At 37.8% G+C, this 18,691-nt stretch overlaps 1 protein-coding gene across 2 annotated transcripts in view; it reads right to left on the bottom strand.

The window, feature by feature from the left end:
• Window positions 1-1,922: 1,922 nt before the first annotated feature.
• Window positions 1,923-18,691, bottom strand: part of EVI5 (ecotropic viral integration site 5) — a 151,173-nt gene continuing 134,404 nt past the window's right edge. For both annotated transcript variants that reach the window (XM_019531104.1, XM_019531105.1), the window contains one exon: window positions 1,923-3,182. In XM_019531104.1, the coding sequence (XP_019386649.1) occupies window positions 2,871-3,182 (312 nt within the window). In that variant the 3' untranslated portion in view covers window positions 1,923-2,870. The remainder of the gene's footprint in view (window positions 3,183-18,691) is intronic.

The raw sequence follows: 18,691 nt of genomic DNA, 5'->3' as shown, positions 1-18,691 counted from the left end.
CCACGAGTGCTCATAGAGCCGCGCCAGGGGTCCCGCAATGACCTCGGCCAGTTCCGGTAGAACCCTAGGGTGAAGATCGTCCGGACCAGCGGACTTGAACACGTCCAGCCTCTCCAGAAGTACCCTAACTAACTCCTCGCTATGTCCAGCCTGAAACGGTCTTGCAGGAGTTTGTGACCGTTCAACCCCGTCATCCCTTGGGGCGCTCTGGTGAACAGACGTTCCCCCAGATCCTGGTGGTCACCCCTGATAAACTTATAGGTGGCCAGCCTCACCAAGGCCGAGTATAAGGAGAGAATGACGTCCCAGGATTTGCTTGAGAAGCATCTATGGATGCAAGCCAGCGTTTTGGTCGCTTAAAACATATACTGCTTGCTCCTGTGGTGATAGGATATTAGTTTAATTAGTGGTTTTCACCTATGGCCCACAGGCTGTCTAACAAGTCCATGAAAAATGACTATGATCAATCAAACGTGAATACCCACACCTAAAATTCATAGGGGTCTAATATCTCCAGTCAACATTTTTTAGGGGTCCACAAATGAAAAAAGTTTGAAAACCACTGGGCTAAATGGATCTGACCCAGTATATAACTTCTTATGTAGAATGTAAGCAAAACATTTTGATAACTAGTTTTCCTTTGTGAAATTTGTAGGAGGTATCAACTGTCAACTTTTTTCAAAAGATAATGAAATCTTTCTGTGTGCTGTGAAATATCACCCTGGTTAAAATTAGTATTTACTCATAAAACAATCAACAATCAAGAGTGTTAGGAGCACTAAATAGTACCTAAACTTTGCCCTTTTCACTTTCCCCTTTTTTAAAAATCAGCAATTCCCCAGACAAGTTATAGATAAGAGAGGCAACCTTTGGGAGCCTTGAGCTATATTTGTACCTCCTTCTTGGCAAAGAAGCAGCCCTCCCCCCATCTCAGTTTGCTTCCCATCTGCGCTGCTCAAATGTGAAAGCAAGTGCCACTGGGGCATATGCCCAGCACCCCTCTAAACCATTTAATATAATTGCTGGGCTTGGGAACAGCAGAACAGGAGTGAGTGGGCCAGATTTGTTTCTCACCTATGGTCCTGGGCTTGGTGGGCAGATGGTTTGCATATGACAAAGGCTTTTAACTGATTCAAAAGAAAACCAAACTCAGAAAGTGAAAAAGGAATCCTATATTGGTTTATGAGACAAACGAATCCTCAAATGAAAAACCATGGAGATGTAAATGACTAACAAAGCCATTATGTATATGGTCCAATTCACCAAGCTACTTCAGCACATGCCTGACTTTAGTGCACAAATAATTTTGTGGAAGTTAGCAGGGACTTCTTATGTGCCTAAAATGAGGCATATACCAAAATATCTTTCTACAGTGAGGCTTACTTTTAATATTTCTGGAGAAGTTAAGCTTCTGTACCACTTAATTCCTGCAACTATTATCAGTAAACATTTTATATATTGTGCAAATTACATAAGATGACCATGGTACTTGTGTGACTAAATATACTCTGGGTTAAAAGTGCATATCAAAGAGGATTGCATCAAAGCTAGCAAGTGACTTTGCTCAAAAGAGTTTGACCAAGTCAGAAGTGACCGGACATCTAATTAAGGCCGTGTTAAGGGGTAAGGGGAAAAAGGCTAGCCATCCATTTGGCCCTCACTGTTCCATGAATATTTCTATTAGGTGCAGTAGTATTAGCTTTGTGGTTCCTAGATATTCCTGCAATAAGATTTTTGAGAACAACTATATGCAATACATTTTCACTGCACTGAGCATTCCTTCATTGGAATGCTAGGTAATTTTAAGCCAGGTACAAATACTTCTGATCTTATTTAAACTCTCTAGATTTACGCTGTAAAATTCATATATATGCTAATTGATGGCTATATTTTAGAAAATAACCAAACAGTAAGCACTACAACCCTGTTAAATCATGAAAAATTTATTGTAGTTACATATACATGGAGTTAAAATATTCAGTCAATAGTGTTTTTGAACAAGCATTTCAGTTAAACAAGAACCTGTTAGTGTCAGTAGCTAAGCAGAAATTTAACCTATGGTTAGTGTTTTGTCTTTATTTGGTAACTCATTTCTAGTATGTATATACAGAATTTATTCTTGTTAGAATGCCAAGACATATTGCAACATTTACATTCCTCATATAAAAAGATGTGTAATGTACATTTTCAGCTTGGTGCAGATATATAAATATGTACAAAATAAACATTATTGTAGTTAACATACTTAGACCAGGCTTTGTTTAGCAACACATCAAAAGCAGATGCACATAAAAATTAAGTCAAAATGATTTTAGAAACATTTGTGACCATTAATTTGTTTATAAAATAGTACAGATGAAGGCCTATATTTTGAACCTTCTGTGGGCCTCCAAAAGTACTATGTTTAATTAAAAACAAACAAAACCAAAAAGCACAAGATAATCAGATATAAGCTATGATCAGATGGTTCGCTAACATCCATCTTGATCACAAGTGTAAAAAAATACACATTTGTTCAGAGCATAAAATATTGCACAAGAGCAGTTTCTTTTGAAGAAAATATTTGCCATGTTTATGACCTGCAAAATGGTTCTTAAGCATTGAAGAAATTAATATTTGCATTTTCTAAAACAAGGAACATTCAGTAATACTGTTAGAACTGTCATCCATCAACTTCCTCCCAGCCTACTTTATGGCAATGGTATGTCAGTAGTAAAGATTTGGCAAAGATAAAAGGCAGATATTAAAATGTGTATATACATAATAAGCCAGACAAACTCCAGTAGTAATAACCTAAATTCAACAGCCTGGCATTTCTGACCATTTATCCCTTAAAGATATGAAATCTTAAATGCTAGTCACAGTGATGATCATACAGTGGTAGAGTAGGATTCCATTCTTTTCTGGTTCTTTTCCTTGGGAATAATTGTGTCTGCACTTCCAATACCCAGGACACCTTCTTCAGCCTCACTGTCACTGCTGTCTACCACCGTTGCATCCAAAGCCATCTGACCAGTTCTGTGCAATTGAAAGTGGATCCCACTCCTCTGTATGGAGTTCGTTATAAAATCTTCATCAGAAGAATGAAATGACTCATCATCTCCTGTAAAATGGTTGACAATGTGAATCCCATCAAAAGTGGCTTGGTCTGAGAAGACTCTCTGGCCTTTTAGGCATTTGATCTGTTAAAAAACAGAGTTGATATTTAGTTACAGGTTCAGCAACAGGAATAACAACATGTTTGGGAATAAGTGGTTTTGACATTCTGACACTGAGTTTCTGAAATTGAATTCACATTCAAAACCTAACATCTGAAGTACCAGAAATCACACATACAAAACTTTTGGCTTGTATCTAAACGTTTGGCTTGAGCAGTGTCTTTTGAGGGTCTATTATGGTTTTCTAAACTGCCTTATTCATTCCCTGAGAGTCACTACTTTTATTTTCCTCTCATGTATTACCTCAGGTTGTTTTTCTACTTAGATGAGAAGTGGGTGGGAAAAACAAAAAAGTTTTTCAGAGAAGAATATGGCCAGTGTTTTATGGAAAAGTCAGTAAATGGCATTCACAAGCAATATATTTACTTACATGCACCTTAAAAGATTAAGCAGGTCACTCCCACTACCCAGCTCAACCTCCACTGAACCACAGCAGGAAAGTTTAGAACCTACCTTCTTGCTCCATATAGCAGAGCAGACTGTATTCTCAAAGAGAAATACTTTACAAAACAACAACGATTGTTGAAACAGGTGAACTGTTCTCAATATTTTCATTTCAAATGCGCCACTGGAGTGATAAGCAAACTACTACAAGCACATTATCCATTTCAAAAGTAAAAACGAAACAAAGCCAAGCACGTCCAAATCTTAACTTAGCAAAAACTAATCTTAGCTATCAGAAGATGCTCTTGAGGTCAGTTCTTAGAATTTCATGTAGAACAGCTTAGCCACTGAATACGCAGTGTTTGACAGCTGCAGACAGTACCATGCTAAAAAACTCTGAAGATGCAGAAAGGGAGTAAAATTGCTCTGCAGAAATATCCTGAGGCCTTGTAAACTTAGAACACCCTATAGGGAGATGCATCATGTTCTCCTTTGCAACACAAAGACCTTGAAAATGGTAACAGGACAAAAAAAAATAAAAATCTTGAGATACTTTATAGTAAGAAAAACATGAAATTGTGCTCAACACCCACAAATCCATTTTAGGTTTCAAGGTTCTTGGAATGTTATTTACCTTTGTACATGGGCCCCACACCTAAATCCCAAGGTAAAAGCACCAGCAGAGCTAAGCAGAAGAATCTTTTCTACTTGTTTGCTGGGAGCCAGAGGGGTACTCGTATAAGCCCCACAAGACCTTGCAAAGGGCGGGAATGGGACTGAGCTGAGATTGATGATAATTCCAGTTGCTTGAATATCGAAAGCAAACTGTGTAAAGGGCATCATGCTACATGTCACTCCATAACCTGCAGAAGTAACTATACTGTTGAGGTAGGGCTGTGCTGCACTACCTCAACCTCAGTTTGGAGGCAGGATTTTACCCTTTCAGTCTGTTACTTTTACATAGACTGTGATCACTTGTAATGAAGGCCCTTGTTTTAGAATGATGTAGCCATGATAGTCCAGGAATTATGCGAGAGGCAAGCATTCTTTGATGGGTGATACGTTTTGTTGGACCAACTGCAGAGCTGGAATCAAGCTTTTGAATTCAAGACATTTTTCATCAGGTCTTCATCATTGCAAAAACAGGCATTCTGCCATATAAGTCATTTTAGCAAGGTATTCCTAACTGTAAATCAGATCAATAAAGTCTTAACTTATTTGTACTAGTGGCAAAATCCCTGAAATGCTATAATATGAACTGTCTAATCACCCACACACCTGTAACTAAGGTATTTCCCAAAACTACAGAGTTTTAATTTTTAAAAGAATCCTTAAAACATTCATTAATGAACACCACCAAAATGGATCGCTGCAAACTAAATGCAACCTGACTGCATTCTTGATATATAACAAGCAGCCACATGCTTATTCAGTCTGCATTGGTAGACTATCTGTGCTTTTTTCCAGTTGCCTTATAAGGTTCAAGTTCAAATGCCAGTTTAGGAAAGTCTGGGCAAGAGTCAAGAAGAAAACCTAGATTTTCCAGCTCCATCTTTACCACAAGAGCATTCTTCCATCTGAAGGAAAATGCTGGTCCTTCAGGGGCATCCCAGCTTAAGGAGAGCACTAGTTAGACCCTTTAGTTAGTATGGATGCCATAGCAGTGATCTGCCAGCAACATCCTCCTTTGTGAGGGAGGCCACCATTGGTTAAACCCCAACAGATCTTTCAAGTGTTGTGGTTGGTTTTCCTGCCCATAAAGGAAACTAACACTATTCGTCTTTTTTGATCTCACCTTCTTCCCCTACCCCCAAAGCCTTCCACCATATTTAAATAAGGCCTGATCGTTGCTTAATGAAGCAGTTCTGCAAGGGCTCTGTCCTAATCACGCTTGGGAAATAAGGCAGACCAATATTCTCTGAGAATTACAGGGAAAAAGCTCTTAACAGCTCAGTGCCACTGTGGTTTTGTTAACCCTTTAGGAGAACTGAAAATTTGGGTAAAGTTACAGTCACATAATAAAAATATTTAATCTCCATCATTGTCTGCTGGGGTGGCGCAAGCACTAACATACATGGTTGACAGCCCAGAGGTCACAAGTTTGAAGCCACAGCAGAAGTGCTCATGGCATGGCCCTGTCAGGTAAATCTGTAAATTCTGCCAAATACCTTGAAACAAGAAAAAAAGAAGGAAAAGACTAGATCTTAGAAATATACCCTCTTACCTGATGCTGACTGCCTCTTCAAGACATGCATGAGGGAAAGAGAAATGTAGAGATTTTAGCAAATTCAAAGGTTTTGCATGTTAAATGCAGCAAATGAAGCCCTAACAAGTTTCTAAGACCAACAGTATTTTTAAGAGGCCTCCTTTATATGTATATAAAATGAAGAGGAATAGATGTCTAAGTAGTGCTAGAAAAACCTGCCGAAGACATCAGCCAAAAAAATTAAGACGACGCAATAAAAAGATGATTGTTCAGGAAAAAAAACATTAAGATAAATGTATATTCTTACATTACAAATCTAGATATTCTAATATTGGTAAGATTTTTGATAGAGGCTATACCATTAAAGAACATCTGACCTCTAAACAGTATTTTCTGTTTCCTTTAAACATTAAAGTAACTAATTCCTGTATTGAAATTATGGAGGTCTAAAATCGTCAGGAACTGTATGTCAAAAGAGAAATAAAAATATGTTTGCTAAGCAAGGTTTGTCTAGAAACATTCAAACTGTTTACTATTAACCAAGCTCTACAGATTAAACTTCAGATCACTGCATGGGTAGTTTTCAGTTGAATAAAGCTGGGTCAGAACAGGAAAAGGAGTATTCATGTAGAACATCAACACTGATTTTAAATAATTTAACCTTAAAACAGGAACAGTCTGAAGCAATCTAAGTCTTTGTTCTTCTGCACCTTGGTAACATTTCCTGGTTATAAAGTCATCATGATTAAAAAGAAAACTGAAACTTCACGCTAACCATATCCAATTAAAGAAAATTATCATTAACATTTTTTTAACTATCTGCCTACATAACCCGATAGAAAGCTGCCATCCTTACATCTTCATGAAGCAAAACTATTAGCCAAAAAATTCTGGGAAGCAATTGAAAATATCAGTAAATTGAGCATAAGAGCTATTAAATTCTGTTTAAACTATGCACAGGTAAAATATTTAATCTGAGAACATAAAACATATTAAAATTTCTTTCCTGAGAACCTGGAGATGGCACCTAATGGAATGTAAATTCCCTTCCTTACTGGATTCACAACACTTGGCATCTACCTAGTGATATTAAATAAAATACAGTTTAAGATGCTCATAACAACTTGGGCAGAGACCGATGGTTCCTCAGTTGTTGAAAGGAAATACTAAAACAGTGCACATTCTTTTTAAAACTCTTGCCTATTTGTTTAATACATTTATTATTTTGGTAAGCATTTGGGTCAGAGGGAATCATGAGCAGCTGGCAAGGAAAATACACTTTTTAATTAAAACTTATTGTTGAAGTTCTCCTCAAAGGCGAGTTATAACACAAACATTTTCATCCTAAGAAACCTTTAACCTTTATCAACTCAGAACATTAATTTTCTCTTCCAGAAGTTTAGGCTAAGGGGTTTCTAGTGTTTCTTTTAAGATGTGAAGGTTACACTTCCACAGCAAGTCATTCACTGCAAAACCATCACAACCTGAATTCTGCTCCAGTAGACAACAGAAGCAAAATCTAATCCTTACAAACATCATTATTAACATTACACTATGTAAAGACTTTCTTGCTCAGAAACTATTTTTAGATACACTTTAACAACATGTATAGGTTTCCTTGCACTTTCCTGGAGACCTGATAAAGACTATATAACAACAGATTGAAATGCAAGCTGTAATTTTCCTAGCTGTTTGCTGAGGGTTGAGCAGGCATAGAGCAAGAAAAACAGTGAAGATCTGACATTTATAATTAAAAAAAAAAAAAAAAAAAAAAAAAGAAGCAGAAAAGACAGACCTTTGTGGGAAACCCCAATATATGGCTGTAAGAAGTACAAAACCATTCTTTACCCAAATAAGAATCTTCCTCCTTCACCCCATTTAACTTTACATGTATTATACCTGCAGCTTTAGTATTTGTTTCCTGGCATATGCATGGGCTCTAGCAATGAGCTGCCTATAGCAGTCACTATTTAGAAGCGTTCTGTAGGTTTTTTAGCAGGGCAGATTGCAGTATAGGGTATAAGATTCTAAGTAATCATGTTATTTAATTAAGAGTAGAGTCTCTAAGAATGGTTAATAAAGCAAAGCAGGCAAAAAGTGGAAGCTGCAGCTTTGACAATCTGAAACATGGGTATTATAGATTAAAGACACAGGAAATGCCTTGATCAGGCACACAAACATTGTGCAGCAGCACACTCTCAAAACTTCTGTTTTTAAGTTTTGTTTTCTTTGGTTAGCCATGAGTGGTCTAGCATTCAATACTTTTTATAAAAACTAAGGTATAAATGACCTGTGGTACGCATTTCAGCATTGAACTGCATTTACTTGTTTTAAACTTTGTTCCCAGAAGGTGATTCAGGCAGTTCTATCTAGTAAAAAAAGAAGTTCTTTGGCTCCACCTGTACTGATATTTCTTTAAATAACATGGCAAAAACACCTGAACATCAGTACAGCTCAACTGTTTGACTGGTCAGCATAGCCAAAGCCAAGTCATGTCTGAGCCATATTTAAAGCCTAAGGCCCAAGTTGGTGCATTTGAATATTTAATTGGGTCCACCATGCCTGAAATGGGAACACAGCAACATCTACAATGGAGACATTCGGTGACATGCATTTCTAAAAACAGTTTGAATATTTATTTTAACAGATACAAAGTAAATAGAACTGTTTAAATTAATAACCCCTGCTCTTGTACCAGTGGGAAGTACAGGCAGCTACAGAAGCCATATTTGCCTTCCAGTAAGATAACGTATTCTAGCTTAGGATTTGATAGTACCTCCAAGCACCTTCTACATAAATACCAGTTTGGCAATAGTAATTCCTGGAGTAGGGGGATTGATTTGGTGGATTTTTTTGGACAAAGAATGAAAGGACAGATAGAAAAGTGTTGGTATTGTATTTTCATTATGGGTGAAAGTTCTCGAAGAGAGAGACATTTCCTAATGGTGCTTTCCCATAGGATTTGTCCCATAAGTAGATCCCTTGGAGTGAGTTTTTCCCCAATGCTCTCATTTTACACTAAATTTTATAATCGGCATTGGCTCAGCAGTTCACAGACTGAATTTCAGTTTTCAGTCTAGCAGAGGCTTGATCCAATAATTAGTTTTGACACTTAAACACAAGCTCAAACAGGCAACAGAAGCTGTCCAGAACCCAGTACAACACCCGAACATGGACTAGATGCTATCAGAGCCCAAACCATGGAGACAGTAGATGGCTGTGTTTGTATTATATAGTACCCATGCATCATTCCCAATTTCATATCAACATGACTAGCTTTCTTTAAAAAAATTGCCAAGATTTTCTGGATTTGATAATATTAGTTTAGCTGTAAACAGTGGGAGTGAAAAGGGCAACAGCGATAATGCAACTACAACATGGATGAATTGTGAAGATAAAGAATTAACATCTTAGAATCCATGATTGTCAATATGATAACCATTGCTAACTGCTAAAGGATGAGATCTAAGAACACTTCTCTTTTCTAAACTGTTAACAGTTTGAAACTCATGTAAAATGGGTAATGTGCTGGCATACATATACATACATGTATATATACACACTAATCCAAAATGAACTTTGATGACCGTATCACTAGACAGAGTTCAAACCATAGCAATGTGTCATAAATGAGCAGCAAAACAGTAACAATAAGTTTCCAAGACTGAGTCATTTCAGGCTTATTTTTATAGCACATATTTAGCACATCTGGCCTTTGCATTTTATATTCTCAGATTCTGTAAGACAGATTCAGTCTCAGTAACAGTGTTTTACAGTGGCTCTAAAAATGCTAGCAAATGTAAATTAAAATTATGCCAAATATATGTAGATGTTATATATTATGAGCTCATCCCCAGTTGTCCAGTTCTGCATTTCAGATTGCTCTGCATTTGGTTTTACATTTCTGAATAGGAGGTTTGAGTTTCTTTTTATTTTGTAGAAAGTGGTTTTACAGCTTTATCAGTTAAAGGGCTGAAGAGCCAAAAGGAAACAAGATGCTAAATGTATGTTGCATATCAGCTTTACCAAAGACTAGGCTGCTGTATTGTAAACGTGACAAAGATTAAAAGTAGTGACAAATGTTCAGACCAGAAGGTTTCCAGTGAATCAGAACAGGAAACCAATAAAGCGATCAATGGGAGGTCATGACTTCTTGATCACTGCAGTATATATAAATGGTTGAAAACTTTGTTTTTGATCTACTGCCATGTAATCGCATTAAACTTTAAAATCCTATAGCAAATTTGTGATTGAGGAAAATACCTTAATAAGAAGCTGAAACAGTTTACAAAAGAAACATGTATTAGAAAATTACAAACAAGATCAATCTAGGAACAATTTTTAAGATCTGATGAATTCATTTGGATAAAACAAAACATTATTTTAAAAAATGTTTTAAAAACTGACCTAGCCTTGGGAAGGTGCTATAAATACCTAGTTGGTAGGCAGAAGGAAAGTTCCCAGAAACTCTTCATACTAGAGGTTCTAATGAAAGTGTTTATTTGGAGTGAGGAAATGGCAACAAATGTATTTTAAAACAGCATTATGATCACACTGAAAGCACTGCAATTGTCCAGGAATTGTCTTCAGGGAGCTACCTCAACACCTCCCTTTTTTTCTCCCCAGAGTAGGTACCTATAAATAAAAAAAATGACTGAAACCTCAAGCATTAATCAGAGGGTACTGGTTAGTACAGAGACTGAAAATGTACCTGTTATAGGCAATGGATGCTGTAGTTACAGGAAGCGATCACTTCACTTTTTTACTGTGTCCTTTTAAAACAAGAGTTGGCACAGCATTTTTAAGTGGAGTGGGAAACAGTTTTTTTTGCTTCCTATCCCAGGAAAGAATTATGTCCGTCATGATTGCACCAGTATAACCAGGGCCAGTTGAAGGATTTTAGGAGACAATGAGAGGAACTGTCAATCTTCCTTCAAGTGTATTATCAGCTGGTCTGCAGTCTCCTCCTCCCCCCCCAGCTCACTGCTGAAGTAGAGCCCAGCTGGGAAGCTGTGCACAGCTGTTAATATCTGAAATATGCTTTGCAAAGTACAACTGCTCAATTTAGCTAACGGTACTAAGTTTCCAGTCACTGGGAAGCTGTGGTGAATTTTCAATCCCTAATTACCACCTCAACCCCTGAGAGAGTGGAAAACACTTTAAACATCACATATACACAGACGGAAGAAGTCCTATGGAAAGATTAGGCAATTTGACAAAAAGCCCTGAGAAGGGCTACACTTAACAGAGGATTCAAATCGTACTCAGTTCACAATACCATATTGCTTCAGTGCTGTTGAGTTGCTCCTACCTGTGGACAAAGCTCACACTTGTTACTCATAGAGGATAACAACTGTAAGCAGCAAATTAGAAAAGATTTTACAGGCCTTCAGAGAAGCAACAGCTCAAGTCAAACTGCTCCCCACCTGAACCACTGGGCCTCCTGCAAAAATCAAATGACTGGGGGCCATGGTTTCTAGGGCTGTGTGAAGCTTTGGTCCCCGATTCAATTCGGCAGAGATTAGGCCTGATTCGGTGGCCAAATCTCCAAATCCGAATCGAATCAGAGGACCCTTTTATCTCTCCAAATCAAACTGGAACCCTCCAAAATCGATTCGGAAGATTCTGAAGGATTTGACAATTCAGACATAGACATAGCTTTTAACATTTTTTCTCTAGGTACCAGGCGGCCCTAGCTATTAGGTGGCTCTGCGGCGCAATGGATAGCGCATTGGATTTCTAGAGTGTGAAAGGATTCAAAGGTTCTGCGTTTAAGTCCCAGCGTTAAGTCCAGGTTTAAGTCTTCAGATTCAGCCGAACTGAATCTTGGACAGTGATGCGAATCAACTAATCGAATACTGTCCCCGATTCTGGCCGAATCTGAATCCAAATTGAATAGAGCCCGCTTTGTACACCCCTAATTGTTTCTATGGACAAAAGTTTCATCTGGCATTTCTGCAGGACTAGAAGACATGATCTGTGGTATTCAAAAAGGCATTAACTAATTTTAAGCTAATTAACAATTCACAGATTGTAGTGGTTTATATCCTGTTAAGATTTGAAGGCCCTTTTTGTATTTGTTATCGGAAAGAAAGCCGTGTTCTTTGCATTTATCCATCTCAGTTCTATATACAAGGAGACAAGGCAGGAAAGCTATTGACTCAAATCCCAGGTAAGCTTAGGCCTCAATATCCTTACTACACAGATGGTATTCTTCACTATTTCCATCATACTGAGAAGATGAAGGAAGTGAGCCCTACCATAACCGCCGCTCATTCTTCAGCAGTGAAGCCAGTGATGGAATACGAGCAGCAGTTCAGAAGGAGAGATTTGAAATCTGTATGTTTTGCCTTTCAGCTACAGGGAGGGGAACTGCAGGTCAGCTTACAGCTTTATTAAATCACTATTTGGAGCCTTCAAGAATCTTTAAGGACACCAGTCCAAAAAAGGAGCAGCAAAGAGTTCATTCTTGATGTGTAATAAATCAAAAAAGTTACTTCTGTATTTATAAAGCAGCTAATAAAGCAATACAAGGCAAATTCTTTCCTCCTTCTAAATGCAAGTATAAAAATTTCACTCAAATTGGCTATGGATAAGGCTGCTTAGATTCTCAATTGAAGGACACTTTAAAACTTCAGTATTTGTACTGTGCATAACAAAAAACCTAAACTTGCAGACTGTTAGCCTGAGTAAAACAGAGCAAACTCAAACTATAGTATAATTTAAATTTGACAACGTGTGTTAAGAACATTTAACTAATACTGTAAATAAAATGCCACTGGCTGTGCACATACAAAAATATGTAATGAAAACTTTCCATTAGGCTCTGTTTGACAGTAAGATTAAGTAGTAACAGTGGAGCAGCTTCTGGAAGCACACCCTGCTACTGTCTATACCTTCCTGTTTAAATGGCTAAAAAGATTTTGGTATTGCTAGTTGTTAAAAGATGTACAAGAAACATTAAAAAAAAGACTACTTATGAAAAGCAACATTTTCCAAGAATGAGAGTTACAAAGAAGTGAAACTCACTTGTTAGCTACAGAATCCATATATCTAATTCATTTTACTGGAGTTGTACACAGAACATACAGCTTTAGAAAAGTAATGAGAAACTCATGTTAAAATGAACAAGATCATTTTTGAAGCACTGTGCAAACCAAAAAAGGGTTTATCCTATTCTAGTGCATTCAGTCAGAATTCCTTAAGGTGCTTATTTACTCATTCAATAGACAGGTTTTTGACAAATTGGTCAGTATTTACCCCATTTGATTTTTTTGGTTCTGAATTACATAGGCAGTGCTGCAGTTCCTTTTCTGTGTGTCCATATCATACCTTCTATTACCGGGAAAAAAATGCTGTATGCAGAAGAATTTAGATGCTGACTTGCCAAGACAGTCTGAATAATGTATGGGTACAATAAGGACTGGTTCACTCCCTTTCCAGACAACTAAATTCTGCAGCTTTGCAGCTGTGGATTGCACCTTCATTTCACTTAAAAATGGGCCTTTCTAAAGACAGCCAACATTTTCATTTGATTTACTATTAAATGCAACTGGACATTACTGACAGTGAATTATTAGTAATATTAGAAATAATATAAAAAGGAAACTGACACTATCAGTCTTTTTTGATCTCACTCTCCCCCCCTGCGCCCAAAGCCTTCTACCACATTGAAATAAGGCCTGATAGTTGCTTAATGATACCAAGTAAATTCTCACCTTATCTGTGAGAGGTAGCTAGATATGTTAGCCTGAAGTCAGGCAGAAGGCAGGGTAGAGATGCACTTACAAACTAACTAAATCAGAAAGCTGGTGCATCTCTGAATTGTTAGTCTATAAGAGGGGTCAGCAACGTTTTTGTGCCGAGTGCCAAAAACCCCTGCAACCTGGACTCGGAAGATGTTGGTGTGCCAAGGCAAATAGCAGGGAAACCATGAGGGGCCCAATCTTTGTTGTGGCAGCATAGTCCTGCCATGCTCCTTGAGGTACACATGCAGCTACTGCTGGCCATGGAGCTGGGCCAGGGCTCCGGACACTGGTGCTCCAGTTGTAGCCTCCTTGCAGTATCTGGCTCAGGTTCTAGACACTTGCTGCCTGCCATGGAGCATGGGCTGCTTGTAGCAGGGCTTGCAACCTCCCTGCCACCTGCTGCAAGCACCCTGGGCTCTATGGCCAGTGGCAGCTGCCTGAGCCTAGGCTGATTGTAGTGTGCTAAGGAAAATGGCCTTACATGCCATGCTCTAGCACACATGCCAGGGGTTGCCCACCACTGGTCTATAAGGTGCATCTCTACTCTACCTTTCATCTCCTGCGTGTGTCATTTTCACTGAGGTAAATAGGATTTCAATATGGTATTTCAGGCGATCTGCAAACTCAGGATGACAATATCGCATACATTTACACTGCTCATATTCCTTCATCCAGAAAGAACAAAAAAACCTTTTCTGTAAAGAAAACCTAGGCTCTAGAGCACAGATTGACAACTTACTGCCTATGGACTGGATGTGGTCAGGGGAGTGCTTGGATTTAGCTTGCAGTGGCATGGGAGGAGGTGGTCGAAATCAGCTGCACACAGCTCAGTCAGGTACATCCTCTCCTCTCCACCCACAAAGTAATATTGTCAGTTAGTGAAATCAAGTATTCTAAGGAAGGCAATTTTATTAGGGGTAGAAAGCGAAGTTAGAATTAATGACATGCTTTTACATTTTTTTTTTTAGTTACAATGAGGTGTTAAGCACCATAGCCATCTTTCACCCTTGTAACTATCTTTATTAATATCTAATCTGTGTAACATCAAAGACACATCAAAATACAGGATACAATCACCAAAGAATAAACTTTTTAAATGTGTAAAGTATATTTAACTATGCTGGGTAGACAAAACTGCTACATTAGATTGGATGCTTGCAAACCACATGACCTCACGAATGCTATCTTATCACATCACAGGTTCCTCAGACTGACCACAACCACTTAAATCAGACTACCAGCATAAAGGCTCTGCATCTTTGACACGTACTAGTAAAGGAACTACGTTTTTAGCTGTCCAGTAGCTTTGCAAGAGCTTTGCTTGTGGGGAGGGCAAATCTGATGGTCTCTTGTCCAACTGTGCTTGCAAGATATGGTACAAGAAAAAGCACATGATTTATTGCACTATAAACTTCAACCACAAGTGAAATGCTTACGCTTTGTAAATCTGAGGGCTAACATATTTCCTTTCAAGTGACAGCATTTGTTATCAAGCAGAAAAACATTTAAACACAGCCACTTATTTTGAAAGCATTTCTGTTAAGTAAGCAAAAATTAAAAGTAAAACAGTGAACAAATTATATTTAGGTGAATAATGTAAATCAATCTTTTACTCAATTCTGTTTAGAAATATTACTTAGAATCCTATGCGTTAATAGAATAAATTTAACTAGTTGAACAATTTTAGTTTTATAATAATGTGTAAATTTAAAATTGATTGAAAAATTCTTCCATGAAAGCATGAACCTGACCAGTATTACTGCAAGTTAAGAGGGGCTGATATTGACAGTCAAAGTGAGAACACTGCAACCAACAAGTGATATATATACATAGAAGACTGACGCAGCAAACACAGTGTACATGTCCCACAGTACTCGCATAAAATGAGCATAAATCCTATACAGCACAAAGGCAAATAGTACACCCCAAACCACCATTTATGTTTCCTAAAACTTCAATAGAAAGGGAGAACTAATCAACAAGAGAACACGCAGGCTGAAAATCATTTTTTAGCTGTACGTAGATTACAGAGAAAATATTTGGGTGCTATCTTTTTAGAACTGCTATTCTCTCCATGTTTGTTGTGATACACATTACTCGGGCAGGGTTTTGTTCCAAAGATACCTAAATACAATTGATAAATCCAATCCCAGCCCAACTTCAGATGCCAATAGTGTCTGCTCTATCTAAAGAAAAGGAAATAGATGGCAAACGTGGTATGGATGGGGATCTTATTTACAATATGTTGGAGTTGCTAGATTCCACTTTTCGAAACCAAAATTATACTAAATTTCACAAACAATGCAATAAATAGCCTTAAAGAAATCTAAGGAAAAGTGGCTACACCTATGTAGTGTAGAGTTGCCCACGTTAGCTAACTTGGGTACCAGTAGCAGTGTAGATGTTGTAGCATACAACTTAGTACAGACTAATTTATCCTTTTTCTTGACATGGTCAACAGGTGTTTCACATAAGAGATTATTGATTCTAACAAACAATCAATTATTCTGTAATGAAGCCTATGCATTAAAACTGGGAATATTACTTTCCTCTTAGTGAGCTACTGTACTTATGTCTGTCTTATACACATATTGGCATAAACATAATGGTCATGGAGGAACAGTGGTCAAGGATTTAAAACAGAAGTCTAACTAGGCAATCACATACATATTTAGGTGCCCAAGCAAAGCTCAGTTTTCCAAGAGATCTACAAACCCACCAGCCACCCTGGCCTCAAAAGCTTAAAATTATCTTAACATTTTCCTTTCATAAGGCTATTTGACACTTATAACATTGGGTTATATTTTTAATGAGAAGGTAGATACCTCTTACTCCCACTATTATTTACTCAGATTCATAAAGTTTAAGGCTAGAAAAGTCCATCTGGTCTTCTGTGTATCACAGGTCATTACATTTTACTGATTTATCCCTGTGCTGAGCCCATAGGCCACGTTCAGATGAGCACGGAAGTATGGTATGAGGTGCTGCAGACCCATCTGCAGCGCCACACACTGCATGTGCAGGTGTTCCCGTGTGCCATAAAAAAAGTGGGCCAGTGCACATGGCAGCAACTTATGTCACTCCAAACTGAAGCCTGGCCTGCCAGAACCAGGCTCTGGTTGCCAGCCAGGCAGGCTCCCAGCTGCAGGAGCACTGCGGCTGCAGCTCCAAGGCCCCGAGGTAAGCCTGCTGGGGCCAGTACAGTTGCTGGCCCCAGCCTCCCCTGCCCCACATGTGGTAACCTGCCACGTGACAGGCATTCCTTGGGGACAAGCAGCAGCAGCACAAGGTGTGCTGCTGCTTGTCCTCAGGGAAACAACCATTTATGCTCATGTGGATGCAGCCATAGAGTTTATCCTTTACATTGACCTTTGCAGTTTAATTTCCTTTGTTGTTTCTTTGGCCATCTGTCTAGGTTTTCACAACTTGTCCTCTTATCCATAGCTTTAGCTACATCCCAGATTACTCCTCTGGTCATATCTTATGCATTATTTATCCCCAGAGTAATTACTTAAAGCCTCTCGACTTTTATTTACAAACAGAATCTTTTAAAAGCATGGTATTCAATCTCTAACTTTTATGTCTGTTTTCATTAAGCCAATCTTAAAATGTTAGCTGAACAGGAACATGATCTAAACAAAAGATAATACCTGTATCAGAATCTGTCACTGGCTGCATTAGGTTCTTAGAACATAGTATCAGATCAATTCTATGATATATCATATGCAAGTGGGAGTGGAAAGAGTAATGAACTGAGTGGCCACTAGTTATTTGAAAGAAACAAGTTTCTTATGTTTTGAAAATAGGAAATAGCTCATTTTTTTTACTATTTTTATCTACACAAATATTTAGGATACAGTTAACTTCCCTCTAAATAAATTTCACCAAAACGTTTTCTAAGATAGCACTGAAATGTTTTAGGGTAATGTTCCTATTAGCCATCTTATTACCCTTTTCTATGATACTCTACATAAATACTACCAAGGTCATAGGCTTGATCCCTGTATGGGACACAACAACTTTCTTGCGTCAAGCAGGGGGTTAGACTAGAAGACCTCTTGAGGTCCCTTCTGCCCTACTTCTCTATGGTTTCTATAATACAGATTGCTAGAAAGTACACATCTTTAATAATTTGGAACAGAATGGAACCCAGGCACTCGGATTTCCATTTTCATTAGAACATAGGAAACATGTTCACGACTCAAGAACTAAAAAGCCAGCTTCCATCCTTATTTCTTTTCTAATATTTTGGGATCTTCCAATTTGTAAAAGTATAACATTAATAATCTATTTTGGGCCTTGATAGCTTGTACTAATGCTGCAATAGTGAACAAAGCAAGGAACTAAGCAGTAAACCATACATTCTAAAGACAATCACTTTGGTCATGTTGTTTGCAATAGTTAGAACAAATCTGAAAACAGGAATAAAGGGCATGAAGAAAAAAAGGCAGCCCAATTCAGAACCATTTACCTTGCTTCAATTGACATTCCTTATAAATTAAGTGATGTTTGTTAAACTTTGCTGTTAGCTCAATTGACTTCTTCATTTATTCATCATTTATGTTCCCTCGAGTGCCAAGCTATGTAGGACAGAAAATACCAGAAGCTTCTAAAGTATCTTGGCCCTTCCAATTTTAAGATAAAGGCATTTATAAACATGCAACAACCCTGAACTCCTAGAAAACACATGAGGATCTACAAAGTCTTCCAAACAAACAAACAAAAATAATCACTCTTAACTTAGGAACTGAAAGATTCAAAATTCCCCCCAAAAAACTATTATTATTGTTATCAATAATACTTAAGTAGACAGCAACAGCTATTTATGTAGACTAAAGATGTTAAGTGATTTCTGTCTGCAAGAAAACACAATCTACATTTAAACCATTTTATTGAGGAAGTAAACCCTTAAAAATTGTAAGTAACCAAGGACTATTTTTACAAAAGATGCAAGAACTCTATTGTATAAATTTCACTGTTAGACTGTTCTCCAGTTGGAGGTCCAGAAGTTGCTCTTAACTACCAGCCTAGAGAAATACTTTGTTTAAAAAAATTAAATCTTTAAACAGATTTTTCAACAGTCATGCTCACCGTCCTCAGTGATAATGTATAAAATTGCTAGCTGGCATGACTGG

This window comes from Crocodylus porosus, unplaced genomic scaffold, assembly GCF_001723895.1.
Source record: "Crocodylus porosus isolate Cpor-Errol unplaced genomic scaffold, CroPor_comp1, whole genome shotgun sequence".
Lineage (NCBI taxonomy): Eukaryota > Metazoa > Chordata > Crocodylia > Crocodylidae > Crocodylus > Crocodylus porosus.
Note: the sequence above shows the minus strand (reverse complement) of the source record. Positions and strands in the feature narration are given on the sequence as shown.